Source organism: Condylura cristata, unplaced genomic scaffold, assembly GCF_000260355.1.
Source record: "Condylura cristata isolate star-nosed mole 26May11 unplaced genomic scaffold, ConCri1.0 scaffold00028, whole genome shotgun sequence".
In the NCBI taxonomy this organism is placed as follows: Eukaryota; Metazoa; Chordata; class Mammalia; order Eulipotyphla; family Talpidae; genus Condylura; species Condylura cristata.
The window spans coordinates 6,985,803-7,003,678 of record NW_004567129.1 but is presented as its reverse complement, the minus strand read 5'-3'; the positions used below and the strand labels follow the sequence as shown (position 1 = coordinate 7,003,678).

General features: G+C 42.1%; 1 protein-coding gene across 2 annotated transcripts; it reads left to right on the top strand.

The window, feature by feature from the left end:
* The first annotated feature begins 1,376 nt into the window (after positions 1 to 1,376).
* Positions 1,377 to 9,812, top strand: DYNLRB2 (dynein, light chain, roadblock-type 2). Of its 2 annotated transcripts, none has more exons than XM_004690355.2 (4): positions 1,377 to 1,448; positions 3,085 to 3,160; positions 8,642 to 8,809; positions 9,608 to 9,812. In XM_004690355.2, exons 1-4 carry the CDS (start codon positions 1,446 to 1,448, stop codon positions 9,649 to 9,651), a joined length of 291 nt encoding a protein of 96 aa, XP_004690412.2. In that variant the 5' UTR covers positions 1,377 to 1,445; the 3' UTR covers positions 9,652 to 9,812. The 2 variants fall into 2 exon arrangements, with proteins under 2 accessions (XP_004690412.2, XP_012586042.1); XM_012730588.1 differs by having other exon boundaries at positions 1,387 to 1,613.
* Positions 9,813 to 17,876: the final 8,064 nt, after the last annotated feature.

Sequence of the window (17,876 nt, the reverse complement as noted above, 5' to 3'; positions counted from 1 at the left end):
TCAGTCCCCAGGCCTTTATTAATCCTCCAGTCACAAATGTCCTGTTGCATTTCACACAATAGCTGGTCTCTTTCTCTGAGGTAACAAAGATATTATCAAAAGATGAAGTGATTTCTCGCCACCCCTCACTTATTTTTAATGACATCTTCCTCCTTTGGTTCCTTGAATACTCAGTGGAATGCCCTGTTTTGGGAATTTGTAAACTCTCTAGCACCACCACAAGTAATTTTCAGTAACTCAGAAGTGTTAACCAATAATGACCAAAAAATAACAAACCTAATGGATTAAACAAAAATACTGGTAACTAAGCAAATCAACTGAACAATTTGATGAGAGTTTAAGAAGTAAAATGAACGGGTCCTAGTGCTTCTGGGAAGTAAGACATGAATTAATATATATAAATGTGATTAGTGTTCAATGCTGTAGAACACATTATTTTTTAATTTGAAAAAGTGTGATGCATATACACAATGAAATACTACTCAATGATGATCAAAAACAAACTCTTGCCATTTGTGGCAACATGGATAGTGTTAGAAGGGATACTGCTAAGCCAAATAAGAAGGAAAAACACTATTATCAGGTGGTTTCACTTATATGTGAAACAGATCATGAAGACAAAGCTTGCAAGCTGGTCACAGATCTGAGGCAAACAACACGGGAGGGTAGGGGAGGGGAGAACACAGGAGAAGATGGTGATGATGATGATTCTTAGGTGATGGGGTGGTGGGAGAACTAAGGGGACCATGTCTGAGAAAAGAAAGCAATTGCTGTACAAATATAAACACCGATGTAAGAAAATTAAAAACAAAAACAAAAACATGCCTATCAACACCGCTCAAGGCAGAGCTGTTGAAAGTATCGAGTGTCACATGGCAGCTGGATCTATTTACAACTAGCCACAGTGACCAGAGTCTGGGTCAGGTGGACTCCTGTCCTGTTCACGTGCTGCCCCCTCCAGCCTCTCCCTGGCATTTATCACACTTTGATAGTACACCAGTCCAATTTTGCTTGTCTCCCCAGTTTAGTGTGCACAACCCCAGACCCACAAGGAAAGCCTGGTAGTGGCAGGTAGCCATGAAATTGCTCTTGAATGAGGAAGTGGCTGTTACTTTTTCATTCAGGAATGAAGGAATAACTGCAGTAAGGCCCCAGAGAGGCCTACAATCCCCCAACTCTCGGCCCCATGACCCCACCGGGAGAGTACCCCAGGTGAGCGCCCGCCCACGCCCCAAGCACTGCCCTCGAGGCCTAGAGCATCGGAGCAGCTCTGCTAGGGCGGAAGAGCTCCGCAGGCAGCGGCCGACCCGCAGGACGCAGGCGCAGGCATCCAGTCTTCCGGAAGGTCACTTCCTCCCCTGTCGCCTAGCAACGGGTGGAAACACTGTTGACACCTCCGAGCTGCGGTGGCTTCGGACTGAGCCCAGAGTCGCGCCGCCGGCGCCATGGTAAATCTGGGGCTTCTTTCTGATACCTTGGTCTCCGGGCGCCCACCAAGGGGACCTTCGCTGCCGGTCCGACACCGACAATTCCTGGGGTTTCTGGGGTCGCAGGGAGAAGAAAGGGTGTCTTGCAGGGGGTGCGGAGGGGTAGAAGACCGGAAAGGTATCTAGGTGAGTTGCTTTCCCGGTGGGAAGTTTTTAGGGAGGGAGGGGGCTGTTGAGAAAGGAGAAGGGGCTGGAGGGATGTAAGATCCTGCAGAGGGTGAGGGGAGGATGAGCGATCTCCACAGCAAAGAAAGTTGTAAACTGAGAGGAGGAAAAGCATCCTGTGAGGAAGGGACAGGATCTGGAGTGCAAGAGGGTGTAGAAAGGGGAGCAGGCGGAGAAACTGAAAAGACGGAAGGAAAGGAAAGAGAAAATGGGAGGAGGGAGGAGAGCAAAAGTCATTGCTAAAATGGGAGGGGGGGTATGGGGAAGGTTTGGAAAAAAGCAAAAGTGTTTTAAGAGAAGAGTGAAAAGAAATGAAAGTAGTGATGAGGGTTAAGAGATTTTATTAGGAGGGTTCAGAAATCAGGAAAAGAGAAAGCCAGCAGAAAGGGAAAAGGAAGGGCAGAGAGCCTTTTAGAAGAGAAGTAAAAAAGAAAACATCAACAAGGGCAGTGGTTGTCTGCCTTAAAGATGCAAAAATGCAATAAAGTATTGTTACCTATACAGTTGTTACATCCATGCATAAGATGGTCCAAAAATACCAATGAACAGTACACCTGAAAAAGTTACATCCCTTCCATTTTTTTCCCCCAGCTTTTAGCCTGTATCCAGGAGAATTCATCTGTCACTACTTGTAATCTGTCATTTGGAAATTTTGATTTTTCACCTGAAAATCAGATTCAGGCTCAGGGCATAGATAAAATATTCAGAACAGAAAAAAAAAACATAATTGGTACACAAATGCCTGAAATTCAGAAAATACCTGGTACTGTGGAAAGAAAGAAAAAGGAGTTGTTCCTGTCTACATGTGGTGCGAAAGAAAACTTTGTTTTTGTCTAAAGTAACAAGTATTCACCTGTATGATGTTGAAAGAGAAAAAAAAATCACAGACCATCATTGAGAAGACTTCAGAATTCTGTCTGAATTCAGAATATCCAGTGATTACTCAGTCATGAACAATACGTTTGTTTGAAAAGACATTATCCTTAAATTTAACATTTGTACAGAGGAAACAAGTGCATTAGTGTATGTGTATAAGATTCAAAGAATTATGTAGAACTGGAATTTTTCATATGAAGATGGAAAGATCAATAAGTAAAAGACATTGGCGAAAAGATTTCTGTTCAATATCAAGAATACTGTTCCAGCAAATAAACACAGATAAAAATGGAGTAAGCTATAAGCTCTGTCTCTAGAGGACTTCAAGCAAGAGATTGGTCAGGACTGTGTGAAAAGGTCTTACACAGGCTTGAACGTAAGACTTAACACTTTCAAAACTCTCTTACAAAGAAAGGAGACTGTTCCTGAGATCGTAGCATCTAGTATCTTAGGTTAAGAAGAAAGGGAAGTAGGTTTCTTTCTCAGTATTATTCTGTTTAGTATTGAGGTCACTATCAAGGTCTTATTGGTTAATTTCCATCCTGATCTCTTCCAGGCAGAGGTGGAAGAAACCCTAAAGAGGATCCAGAGCCATAAAGGAGTTATTGGAACAATGGTTGTAAATGCAGAAGGTAACTTTAATCCAGTATGCCTTCTTTGATACACAGAGACCACCCAAGTAGCAGTCTGTTATGGCACACCTTAAAACAAATATCTCAGAATTTGAAATCAATTTTTTTTATATTTTAGCTGTACAGCTACCTTATTTAGTTATTAGACATTTGTTGAGTATTGTTACATGGCAAGTATCCTGCTGAGAGAAGAATGAATAAGACATGTTCAGAAATGCCTATGAATTCCTAGAAAACACCATAGGTAATATAATTTTTGAGGCTTTGGTAGCTCTCATGTTACACTTTGAGAATACCCAATAAACCATCTTAGTGAAGCTAATGACAATATCATAAGCAGTTTATACTTTGTTTTAACATTTATGTAAAAGGTACAGAGTTTTAGTCTTCACTTTAAATAAAATTGTTTCTTTGTCATATTTAATAAAAAATATTTGAGAGTTAAGTTACATATTATTTATAGTATATTCTTTGTGGATATACTATATGAAAAGTCAATACATTCCTGCCTATGAAATCTGTAGACTTACACCACAATTTTCTTCTTTCTCCGCAATCCTGACTAACAACCTGTAAAGCATTTTCTTTGCATGTGCTGTACACTCAGCTCTGGTGGCAATCTCTTAAAGACTCCTGCCAATTTTACTGCTACTTCAGGCATTTGAAAGGGCAAGAGGTACCACAAATCCCAGAGCATTCACTGAAATAAGAGTAGCTATTTCACATAACTCTGTATAACCATGAATTTGGCACTTTGCCAATGTAGTGCTTGGCAACAAAACTTCGCAGCTAATCATTTTGGAGCAAATCCATCAATAAATATTTATTGAGCAACTACTAAATGAAAGTCTGTTAAAGCTCTAAACTTCAATCCCTCATCTTTAAAAATGGGAAGTAACCTACTGAGTGTTGTGATAATTAAGTGAAATAATAATTGTCAAGTATCTGGCAAAATACCCAGCATTTAATAGAATTATAATTAAATAGTTCTGAGTATGTGGGAACTTTTGATTTGCATAGATAAAGCATTTGACTGTTTTGTAAGATAATAAACATAATGCTAAAGAAGATATAACACATTCAGCCAACCTGAGTAATCAGGAGGGAGAGAATTGAAGATCAACCAGGTAAATTAAGAGCTATGTCTAATATTCCCTGGAAATAATCCAGCACTAGTTCTGCAGAAATTAAGGTCCAGCTATCTGCGTAAACTATCACACTCCCTAAGATGGGTTATCAGCCTGACTTTTCATAGAGGGGCTATATTCATTTCCTTTCACTACCATTACAAATTACCACCCACTTGGTGACTTCAAAAATTAGAAATGTATTCTCTTGTCATTATGGAGACTGGAAGTTGAAATCAAGGCATCAGCAAAGCCAAGCTTGCTTTGAAAGCCCTACAGAGGGATGTGGCCTTGTCTCTCTCCCAGCTCTCGATGGTTTCTAGCAATTCTTAGCATTCCTTGGCTTGTAAGACACATCACTCCAATCTCTGCCACCATTGTTACATAGCATTCTCTTCTTGATATCTATTTTCTCTTCTTATAATGATCCAATTAACTGGATTAGGGCCCACCAAAAACAGTGTGACCTCATATTAATCAATTACATCTTCAAGGAGGATTTCCTATTTCCAAATAAGGTCAGGGTAGACATTTACCTGTGACACAAGAACAATTCATCTACTGTGTTGCTTTGGAAGATCTTAGTTTAAAGGCCATATCCTGGCAACAATCAGATGTCAGATAAATAAACACACCTTTTGATCTGTAATTCCACTTCTAGGAATTTATCCTAAAGAATAATTAAGATTTAGGTAGGAAAAAATTACTCGCTGAGACACCACATTTAATGGCAGTAAATAAATAAGACAAACAAGTACATCTGTCCAGTAGTAAGGGAGAGTTTAAATTATATAATGTTTCTTCAAGAAGCATTACTGTATTTAAAATTAAATAGCTGAAAAACATTGATAATCATGGAGAACTATTCACAATATCATATTAAAAACAGGAACAAACAGTAGCTGGCACTTTATAACTATATATGTTATATTTACATTCATACATACATACATTTATATATGGACTGAGACAGAGAAAACCAGGTACACACAACACATATAGAATAAAAGGGCAGGACGTGTTATGAGATATGTTACGGTGGGGTGAAAAGTGATTTTTATTTTCTCTTCCTGTTATTTCACAATTAGCACTTCTGCGACCAAAAAGCAACAAAATATTTTTAATGCCTATTAGCTTCCTCTGGTTCATTGCCACGGGGATAAGGTTGTCTTTGGATTCAGAGCACTTTTCAGATAGACAAAATAGCCAAAATTATAAATGAGGGGCTTATTTTTATGGTCAGATTGTTAATAACCAGAGTGTACAACAAGAATGTTTATTAATAGCTTATTACCAAACTAATAAATTACTCCTTTTCAAGAGCATACTCAATGTTATGAGAAAGTGACATGCATTATACCTTTACAGCCTTCAGAAGTCCTGAAAATTCTAATACTAAAAATTCAGCATTTAACTAAGATAGTACTTATGTTTTTGTTCTCACATTTTATTTGCAGTTAGTTATTCTACCAAGTTTAAACATTCAGATCTCGCCATATGCCATATTACACAGTGTCCAGTGTCTTTTGATTTCACCAAACACAGACTTCATATTATTGATAACAAAGTAGACATCACTTTAGCCTGATGCAAGTGGTATAGATTGTTATAAGAGTAGATTTTGTCAACATGGTTTTATAAATAAGTTTGTTTATATTTGTTTATAGTATTACAGCAATGATAACTGAATTAGATATAGAGGAATATTAATTATATATAAATAGAGAAAATGTGTAACATGTTCTCAGGCAGTCATACCTACCACATATTTCTTATGAATTTACACTTGATTTCTGCAGGTCCTTAAATTTAAATATTCTTGACATTTCTAACAATCCATCATTTGAATTGCATTAAATTTTATCAGTCATCTAGCCAATTCCTTTCATTTTTGAAACACAATTTATCAAGCAAAGTACAAGTGTATAGCTGGCAAGTACCAGCTTACTGGAATCATAAAGAGTTGTATTTTAAAGTAGTGCCATAAATTCTGCAGTATCAAACTCATAGTCTTTGTTCTAGGAGTTCCATTTTAGGAATTTAGCCTACACATATAAATGGTACACACAAGGACATATTCTATAACTTTATTTATAAAAGTCACAGTCTAGGAACAGCATAAATGCTCACCAGGAGGTTGTATTAGTTTTGTGTATTACAAAGCATCCATTAACATGAATGACCTAGCCTTTTGTACACTGAAATTCTCGCAATTGTATTAAATTAAAAAAAAAAAAAAAGGACAGAAAAGAGGATGGTTAGGATGGTTGCAATTAAAGAATACAAACACAAACAGGGTGGTGGAGACAGAATTATTTCTGGTAGGCTACCCAAGAAACTGGAAGCAGAGGTTACCTCTTAGAGGAAAATGGATGAATTTTATACCATGTGCTCACATTACTTCTTAATAAGTTACTTTGTAATTACCTTGCATAGTACCAAGTAAAAACTCAATGAATATCTGTTGATTGATTTTTTTAAATGTCTATAACTGATGCAAAAACTCCAAGAGTTTCCACAATATGCACTTATTATTCAGAAAGGCTAGCTGTATTATTTATTGACTTGGATCATGAATAGACTAGCTAAATAGGCCTGTGCATCTGATTCATAATCTTGTCATCCATGCTTTAAATAATTTATTCTGGTTGTATTTCTCATTTTGACACTGAGCAATGCAGGTTTTAGAGGTAGTCACTATTCAGGATGCAAAATAAAACTGCATCAAAAAGAGCTCTTAAAAAGTTTTGTGTTTGTATGGGTGATTTGGTGATGGGAAACCAAGGGGATTGCAACTGAAATGGAAAAATGCACAAAAATATGTAAAAATAAACTATTATAAAATAAAAAAAAGTTTTGTGCTTGTTACTTTTCAGTTGCCTATTGTTAAAGATGCAGGCCTTGTAATGTTTCCTCAAGTATGAACGGTAACTGACTTCTAGAAGAAAGGAAGCCACCAAACACTGACTCAGAAATTATCAAGGATTTATAGTTTCATATTTCGTATACATTGAATAGGTTTTCCTGTAAATATTGTCCTCTTGTTTAACAAGATCTGTTCTGGAGATACTGGTCTTCATATAAGAACAATAAATTAGTCTATTTCAAAGTTAAAATTGAGACTCACAAAGAATTTTTAATAGTGGATAAAATCCTCAGTCTGTAACACAGTTCTACTCTTGAAATGCTCATCTTGCATAATGGTTTCTGGAACTACATTCTCTGAGGGCAAGCCAAAAGCCCCCGAGACTCCTTTATTGATTGGCCTTAATTCAGGTACCTGAGGAATTTGACAGCAATCTCAAATTCATCTTCATATATCCCCCTAAATAAAAGGCACATTTGTAAGTCAACTCTGTAATTCCCTGGATGTCTGGTATTTCTCAAAATAATACGTCGGCCATCTCAGATTAAATACAATCCATGTAAAATACCTAGCACACCCATTACACAATAAGCCCTGAGTGCCGGGCGGGTGATCCGAATATAGCTAGGCTGATTTGAACTGAATTGAATTACACGTGCATATTTGTCTGGCTAGATTTCTCCAGTTAAATTAATAGGTTCTGTTTTAAACTCGTGTAATGGAACAATATAGCACAAGTAGCCAAATTTAATAATGCTTAAACCAAGAATGAGCGCAAACCAGGGAATGCCCAGCAAAACTAGTGTCATTGTTGCTTATACAATTTTTCTGATATGCAATTAAAGGTTTGCAACATACAGTATGAGGAGTTATGAAGCCATTTTGAAAATTCTGGCTGATATATTCCATAGTATATGCAGTCATATCCCTTCCTATTTCTAATTTCAGGGAAGAACATTCCACCATGTCACACACAGACTAAGTATTTCAAAGTTGACTTTCTGTAGACAAGATGCTTGGAGGAAAGCATTTTATATTATAGTAATAACTAACTTAGTACTGAAATTATCAAATAGCTTCCAAAGTACTCAGAAGTGAATACATTTATATACACACATACCACACATATAACAATCCAAAATAGAGTGATTATATTATGATATATCCATCAACTAACAGGGTATACAGCCATTAAAAATAATGTTGATAATGTTAATAAAATGGCACCAATGAAGGCATCTTATATGCTGTCATTTAAATGAAATAAAAAGTCACATTTTTCATAAGTTTGATACAACTATATTTTAAAATCCTGTGGAGACAAAAAGATGGGAAGGAAATAAAGTTGTTAGCAAAGAGTGACATCTGCCATCACTTTTCCTTCATCTGTTCATACTAGCAGAATCAGTATATTCTAATATTTCTACAATATGCAAATTACTTTTATAATAGGAAAAAATTTTCACCCAAAATTAAATCTCGTAACAGGCATTCCAATCCGAACAACCTTGGACAACTCAACAACAGTTCAATATGCAGGTCTTCTTCACCAGCTGACAATGAAAACCAAGAGCACAGTCCGTGATATCGACCCTCAGAACGACCTAACTTTTCTCAGGATCAGATCAAAGAAACATGAAATCATGGTAGCACCAGGTAATCTGGCATTTCATTTCAAATGGAAAGCTGCCTTCCACTTTACTGGTTGAAAGTTTTGCTTTAAAGAATGGGAAGTCCTATTTTAATCAGCCACATGACACACAATAGTTTCAAATACAAAATGAAGAAGACTGAATCTGACTTCCAACCTGAAAATTCTGTGACATGAAATTGTATTTCTCCCACCTTGCAACAACTTAGGAATTGTAGGTCTCATTTTAGGTGAACTCATTATGCCCAAAGGGATAGATAATATAAGGGGTATAAAATGCCTAGCACACCATTACACAGTAAGCACTGAAGAGTCAGAGGCTGTGAGGTCTTATACCCTCCTGCGGAGAACAGCACGTCGACCCAGCCTACCAAAGACAGCAGCCACAGAAACACTTCTTTCCTTGTTAATAGATGTCAGTGAAGAAACAGGACTCATACTCCTCATTGTAGTCCAGATCAAACTCCTTGATAATACATCTATAAAATCTTCTCACCCTGGCTGCACGGCAAAATCTCCTGGAAATCTTTACCAAAAATATATATATATTAAAAAAAGAACACAGCACAACAAAACCTTGATGTCTGGGACTCTGCCCCTGATGGATGAAATCAGAAGCTCTGGGGCTGGGTCCCAGGTAGGTATTTTTGAAAGACCAACAGTTTGTGATGTGCGACTATGGGGGTAAATTTGGTCTACACTAGGTCTGCATGACCCTTGAAAGGATAAAGCAAATTAGCTAAAGTAATTGTTTATGAAATCAAATTTTTAGATCCACTAACTTTGTTCACATTGCTCCACAGATAAGGAATATCTTCTGATTGTCATCCAGAATCCATGTGAATAGACCCGCTGGAGCCAGCTGTGTCCTGTGATGCTGGACTGAAAACACCCAATACTTTAACAACTCCTAAGATTATATTCCAATCAACCTCATCTTTTTTGGACATTCTGTCACATTTAAACTATCCCATATGTCTTCATTTTGTCCCTTTGAATGTATTAAAAGTTGTGGCTTAGCTATTTCATAGATTCTGGTATGTTTGTCTCCTTTATTCTAATACAGCAAGTGAAGGATTCAAGTGAGAAGGTGGCCTTTCATGCAGGGGTGCTTTTAGCCTGGAAGTAACTGGCTCCCAGAATTGATATACTATCATTCTGTCCTCTTTGTTAACATGCCACAGGGGTGATGAGGGAAATAGAAGTCCCAACCCTCTGATGGCTGGACGCCTGCCTGAGTTACATGAGGTCTATGGAAGTCCAGAGGCAGCCTGGGCCTGCAGCAGAGCTCAGCCTGTGCCCCCAGGCATTGCAAAACCCTCACACGGGCCTGAAGGAGCAGGAGTGGGTCTTGGCCAAGAGTGCCTATTTCAACATTTGACTACATAACTCCAGAGGGCATTTATCCACATTTCAAACATTCAGAAAATAATTAAAGTCATACAACAAATATAACAGATTTCCATGTCCTCAAAACCCAAGAGAATAGATGTTCATGTTGTGCCACATCTGCTTTATAACCTCCGTTTTCCACATTAAGTCTTTATTTTTAAAACACAACTCACATGACACTGTCGCTTATGCCCACTGCCCAGTTTCTGCGCAAGGCAGCACCTTTCTCAAGACCACAGTACAGTATCACAACCAGGAAGTGACACTGATTCCATCTAGGAACATCTCCATGCCCACCAGGGCTACTCATGATACCTTGTGTAGCACCTAGCCTGAACTCCCTGGCCTCAGAACCTACTAATCTGTCCTTAATTTCTCTAATTCATCGTATCACGAAAGCTATATAAATGGAAAGGCACCATACATAGTCTTTGGGGGATGACTTTTTTGGCTCACCCTAATTCCCTCGAGATTCATCATTGTCAATATAACTGAAGCCTACTCTCCCCCTGGGTGCCTCAATCTCTCTTCCCCAAAGGATTCAGAAAGAACAGGTACCCCCACAGGGGCTTAAAGGGGTCACACCTGAGTTCCCACTGCTATTCCACAGCAAGCAGAAGAGGGGCCTAGTGACAAGAAGTATATTAGGTCCACCACACCCAAGCCCCCAGCTTGCATCCTACAAGCTTCCAATGTAAACAGTGGTCCGAACAGAAAGGAAGCCTCTCTGGTTGAAGGAGTTTACCCTCCACATGAGAATGGAAGAGACAGAAGGGGGTCACAGATGAAATTCCCCAAAGACGCAGAGAAAGAACAGAGGCCGCAGTCAAACATCTAGACCTGCAGCAGACCTCTCAGCCCCACAGCCGAACTCAGGCCTCGTGGGAGGCGTGCCCACGTGCCCTCCAGGTCGTGGCTGTGCAGCTCCAGGTGGAAATGTGCTCCAGGGCGGTTAAGAAGGGAGGTCGGGGACCCTCCCTGAGTGGCTCAGTGGGTTAAAGTGCAGCACTAAGAAGCTAAACCCATTTCAGCATGAGTTCGATCCCTGCCTGTCCTGGAGGTGACCCACATGGCGCAGCAGACCTCTCCTGACCCGCCCGCCGCTCCCCTCAGCAGTGTACTTCGTGGATCTGCCTGTTCTGCTCCCCACTCTGTCTCTGGTGAAGCTTCTCACTGCACCTGCACCTCTGGCCTGTACCCCAGTTCTGTATGAATAAATAAATCTTTAAAAAAAGAAGAAGAAGAAGAAGAAGAAGAAGAAGAAAAAGTAGGGAGGTCTGGGAGGCAACAGACCTGGGTTCTTCATATCCTTGCTGTGCCATCTGTAAGCAGTGCAAGCTGGGAGGCCTAGTCTGTGAAAGGTAGTGATAAGGGAACCGCCCAAGGTCGGTTTGTGCTGGTGCAGATAAAGGGCCATGGCCCAGTGCTGCAACAGCATTCACTTCTGCTGCCGCTGCTGTTGCAAGTGGCTGATGAGAGTGGCCAAGACGCAAATAAATATGGCTTCTGGGAGTGGCCCTGAGGTACCCCACACCTCCATGTGATAGCCCTAGCTGTAAGCACCATGCCAGCTGAGGCCCAGAATTCCAAGGCGGCGGCTGCCTCTGTCGCCAGGTAGAACAGAGCAATGGAGAAAAGAGCTGAAAAGACAGGTGTGAGGGGCGCTCAACATGCACAAGGAGTGAAGGGGAGAGGGGACCAGGATGGAGGACCGAGGCTGCGGCGCACACCTGACTGCCAGGCTAACTTCCACTCTTTATGCTAAGAAACTTTGAAAACCTGAAGTAAAGAAAGAACAGCACAATGGATGTCCACATAAGCTTCACCTACACTCCCCAACTCTTAATATTTTCCTTTGCTTCATCTGTGTGTATAGACATAAACATCCATAACTGTAACATCAGTTCTATGCTTAAGAAATTTAAGAGAAACACGGTATTACCTAATATGCAGTCATACTCAAATTCCCCCCCATGGACGCAATAATGTCCTTCATAGCTGTTTTAGTCCAAATCCAGAAGCCTGTCAGGCTCACATGTTGCATTTGCTTACTGCACCTAGGTTTTCTGAACTGTTTTTAGAACCCCTGATTCTCTCTCTTCTCCGCGTCCAGATGGTATGATCCCCAGAGCCTCTCCTCACAGGCCCCAGATTCAGCTGAAGAGCAGGTCTTGTTCACAGTGACTTCCCTTTCAGTCCTTGCCATGACTAGGCACACCAGAAGCCCCTGAGGTCTGGGTACTATTTACAAAGCCCACTCACTCAGGGATAGCGTCAGCATGTATGGACAGTTTCCCACATAAGAATGTTTTAGCATCCAAAGAGCAAGGAGAACCATTATTGAAGGAGAGAACCATAGAGATGATTTACTCGACCCCTTACTTTCACAAGTGAGGATTTCTCTGGGCGTGGGATTAGAGGACTTTCAGGAGCCAGGTATGTGGGTTTGTATTAGGCTGGTCATGCCTACTGAATCAGTGTTTGGGATCTTATTAGGACTCATATTCTCCTGAAACCCCCATCCCATGCACTCCAACACAACACTGTCAGGAGGTACAGATGAGCCTATTGTTTTTAAATGTGCCAGAGATAACCTCTGGTTCCCATGCCCAAACCTGTCATCTCCCACAGGTCCTCAGCCCACCCAGGGCTCATCAGCAAATGCATGGCTGAGAGGTAAAGCCACTTCCTTCCTCCCAGCCCAGCCATGTGAGATGTGGCAGGTGCAGACGACATGGTTGCAAATGCTAGGACTCTGTGTGGACCCCTGCAAGGGGAACACCTTCCCACCCCACCTAGCAGGGCGCTCTGTGGTGGTCACGCTGCACCTCTGCACCCAGCAGAAACTGGGATCCTTTGTTGGAGATGGAGAATGTGGCAGCAGCAAATGCAGAACTAGAGGCAAAGACAGCGAAAGAGGATGTGATCTCGGGGAGTCTGCACCACCCTCCCTGTCTTCTAGCGCACAGACATCCACACTCCCCTTCATTCATATCAGTGTAGTTAATTAGTTCCAGCTATAAGATGTCTGGTCCTACAGACTAAAGATCCAGACCACAGCAAGCCAAAAGTAAAGCTTTCATTTCCTATGAGAAGTGAAAGCCTGCTCTCTTTGGCGCCACCCCTTAGTTCAGTTTGCTATAACTTTTACCTGAATAGGAGAGCTGTTTGCAAAATCTCTGGAGGAACATATCCCAAGCATAAATATTAATGCTAATGAACCTGGAGAGGCCAGCTTAATAAAATAGATGAAAATGCACTTACACATCATTAGCATTATGAGCTCCCCAATCTTCATCTTTGACTAGCAGGACCGACCCAGCACAGGACAGAGGAGAGCCTGCCTGAGTTCCCACAGGTGCCAACCTGTCACAACCCCCTCTACAGGTATGTTCTGGCATGTGAACTAGACCACCTGCCCTCCACAAAAGCTAGAATTATACCACCAAGGTTTGGATCGTCCCTACCTTCTTAGTCTTTGAAAAATTACAATCAGTCTCAATATGCCTTTGACAGGTGACACAGTATCTTCATTCTTAACATTGGGAAATAATGCAATGCCTTAGACCAAGAGACTATAGCATCATTCACAGGACTAATATTTGGTCATATAATTCCCACTTAAGAGTGGATCTCGGCCCTCCCTGGTGGCACAGCGGGTTAAAGCACTGCACTAAGAAGCTAAAGCCACTTCCACATGAGTTCGATCCCCGCCTGCCCTGGAGGAGATCCACATGGCGTGGCAGACCTCTCCTGACCTGCCCGCTCCTCCCCTCAGCAGTGCACTGCATTGATCTGCCTGTTCTGCTTCCCATCCTGTCTCTGGTGAATCATCTCACCCTCTGCATCTCTGGCCTGTACCCCAATTCTGTATAAATAAATAAATAAATCTTAAAAAAAAAAAAGAAGTGGATCATGTTTAGGAATCTAACAGAGCTTTCAGACTGGTGGTAGTATCTCCAACCAGTTACCTTAGATAAGTTGGTATCTCAAATCCTGGAAATTATGAGGTCAGAACGCTCCCTTCATGCAAAATCACCTATAATAAGGACACTGAGACATCACTTTAATATTTGGAACATTGGGTCTCCCTGGTGGCACAAGGGGTTAAGTCTCAGTACAATGAAACTAGTGGCAGCCACTGCAGCATGAGTTCGATCTCCAGTCAGAGAACTGACCCACATGGCGCAGCAGACCTCTCCTTTCCTGCCTACTGCTCCCCTCGGCTATGTATTTCAGTAAATCCATCTGTTCTGCTCTCTACTCTGTCTCTGGGGAAACCCCTCACCCCCTGCCCACACACCTGTGGCCTGTACCCCAGTTCTTGTATGCATAAATAAATAAATCTTTTAAAAGATATACTTGGGACAGTTAAGGTTAGTCACTGTTTTCCCACACCAGGTGTGACATAGGAGGGTGGCCATGCCCTGATCACAATAAAAGACAACCTCCATACTCTGCCCACGCTCCCAGCTGGGGAAACCAGCACTCATTTCCCTTCCGCGTACATGAACTCAGGATCCCCTACCTAGAGACCATCAATCTTGAGGAGGCCTACTCCATACAGAGTTGATTTTTAAATTCTTTCGCTAGCCAACTTTACAGCATGAGACACAACACAGTGCAGCTGAGAAAGAGAGAGGCCCAGTTTGACCCTGCAGCTGCTGAGCGGGGTCCATGATTACTCACCCCTCAGTTTACTTACTCACAAACATGAAGGGTGCCCCCACCCAGGACCCTACACTCTAGACTCCACAATGTGGCACACAGATGCCAATTATTATTATTCATGATAGCAACAGCCACAATACACACCCAGTTTTAGGGATGCAAGCCATTTAATACATTTCACTGTGGCCTTCTCTCATTTTAACGATAACATAAATAGATTTAAGGAGTTGTCATCCTTCTAGGTACATAATTCTGTGTGATACCTTTATGAGTTTAATAAGCATTTCCACATTGCAACCAGGGTTTACACTGATTTTTCTTGATATTTGCATGCAATTCCATCAAGTTTATCAGTGGTGAAAACTTGGCCCTGTCAGCGCAATGAGAGATGGTTGCTTGGTATTTAGATTGGCAAAAGAATCAGAGAAAGTTCCCCTGAGACTGACCCTCTGCACAAATACACAGGGAGCTGGGGGCACCATCTTCACCACCGAGGAGCCCACTCTCAGAAGGAAAGCAGGCTGCAGCTGCCAGGCCACGTGGTGCAAGAGCAGAGTTCACTGGCAAGCTCCCCGCACCACTGAATGCTAGCTGCATGTTCACTCTTGAGTTCCATAAGGCACCTCAAAAGTCTTCCCGGACATTTTCATGTGCACTAGCAGAGCGGGTTCCATCTGCTGTCTGAGACAGAAAGGCCTTCCCTAACACGTGGGCTATATTAGGGCTGCCCTCGCTCTCTTCAGCAGACGCAGGCAAGGAGTCCGCTGCCTCCCCAGGAAGTGTGTATTAACCAGAAGCCAGAACAGATGCTTAACGACCTCCACTCCCTTGCTCCAAAACATGCCCCTGGTGTTTGCTAGAGAGAAGAAAGGTGAGCACTGGGCCCTCTGGAGGCAGAGCTCTGGTGAGGAGGGCGGCACAGAACTGTCTGGCTACAAAGCCGCATCTTTTCTTCAGCACCAGCGTGATGGCCGTGTTGACACATCAGGTTCAATTTCACCTGGGAGTGGTGTCATTGCTGGCTAGAAAAGAATCGGCTATGGGCTGCCAGGACTCTGGGCAGATGCATTCCCAAAGGCACTATTCTGGACATCTCAAGTGGCAGGAGTCATACAAGAGACAAAGGGGCAAGTAAGTAAGCAGTCTTCCCTGGCAACCTACTATGCCCTGTTTCCACAAGGCTGTGGTCTGGAAGAAAAGACAGTGTTGGTAGTCAGGTCTGCATGTGACTCCTAGCCCCATGGTTGTTAAAAATAACCACAACAGGGCTCTCCCTGGTGGCACAACAGGCTAAAGCACTGCACCATGAGGCTCTCAGAAGCCACTGCGGCACCAGTTCAATTCCTGGCCCTGGCACAGCATGACCCACCTGGCACAACAGGTGACCCACCTGGCACAGCAGACCTCTCCTGACCTGCCCGCCGCTCCCCTCAGCAGTGTATTTCAGTGTATCTGCCTGCTCTGTTTCCCACTCTGTCTCTGGTGAATCCTCTCACCCACTGACGTCTGGCCTGTACCCCAGTTCTGTAAGCATAAATAAATAAACCTTTAAACAAAAATAACCACAACAACCTCTGTTACAACTGTTAGAGGAAGAAAGGAGAGAACAGCAGCAGCAACAGTTCACATGTGCTGATCACCTACTACGTGACCGGCAGATTCTTTTTCACAAGTTTCATTTTACAAATAGCAAAACAGCCAGGCTTAGAGACATTTCACCACTCACCCAAGGTCAGTCAAGCTTTCAGGTGTCAGAGGAGGCACCCAAACACCCATACTTGACTCACAATCCCTTGCTCTGCCAGACAAGTGACAGAGAAATTAACGTGTATGAGCCTCAGAATCCTAACCTGTAAAATAAAGACTGTGACTGCTACATCATAGGTTGTCAGGAGACAGAGAGAAATTATACAGTAGATGTTCAGCCAGGGGCAGCTGCTATCGTCATCAACACCATCATCACTACTACCTGGAGAACTGAGAAATATCAACCTGGGATCATCATGACAGCTACACTATCACTGTGAACACGGCTGATAACAAAATGTTGACATTTAACCATATTTGATGGGGTTCATCAGGTAGGGCAGGTACTCCTAATCCTTTCCTCACCTCCCTCGTGCCCCTCCAAATCAACTTTCCGTCTGGTCTAGAGGATGTCAGACCAACATTCCACTCAGGGAAAGTCATCCAGTCGAGAATAACTCACAGGATTAATTTCTTTATCAAGGATACACCCAATGGTGTTCACCATGTCTGTTCTGTTCCCCTTGCATGTGTCTTTACATAAAAGTGGTTTGTACTGTGTTTTATCTCCTTCCCGTTCTGTCCACACTTTTACCTAATTTAAACCATTTCTCCCCACTCTGCCTACACACACTCTTTCCACTTAATCTGGATTATTGGGTCAATTCAATCCATCAGCTTGCTTTTCTGATCAGTATTAACTAGCTCCATTGACTCCACAATCCAAACAGGAGAAGTTTTGCATCTGACAGTCTGCTAAACTTACAGATACAAAATCTCCCACACCACACCTGGTTGAAAATCTGGCACAGAGTGAGTTCACCATACCTGCAGGGCACACTGTCTCTATACCAGCCCAGGCCCAATTTTAGAAAGGCTGTTCCTTGAAACATGGGATGGGTTGCAAAGGGGTCCTCCAAGCTAATGAGCGTATTTAAAGTAGATATAATTAACTACATCCCCCGAGATATTCAAGACAGGATTCTGACCAATTAGAAGCATTAAAACTTGACGTTCTCAGGTCAAATTGCAAAATGAATGAAGGCAGGTCACTGACTCTTATGGCTGCTCCTGCATCTGCTCCTGCACAACTGTCTACCTGAATTTCTACCTAATTGCCTCAAGGAAATAGCTGGGGCCTCCCATCAATGCCAGGAGAGAAACAGGCCCAGCTTTTCAGGATAGGTTCCAGCTATCAGTGCATCCTGGGGGAACATGGATGGGGGCCTGTACCAGCAAGTCCCAGAGCTCTGGGGAACGGGC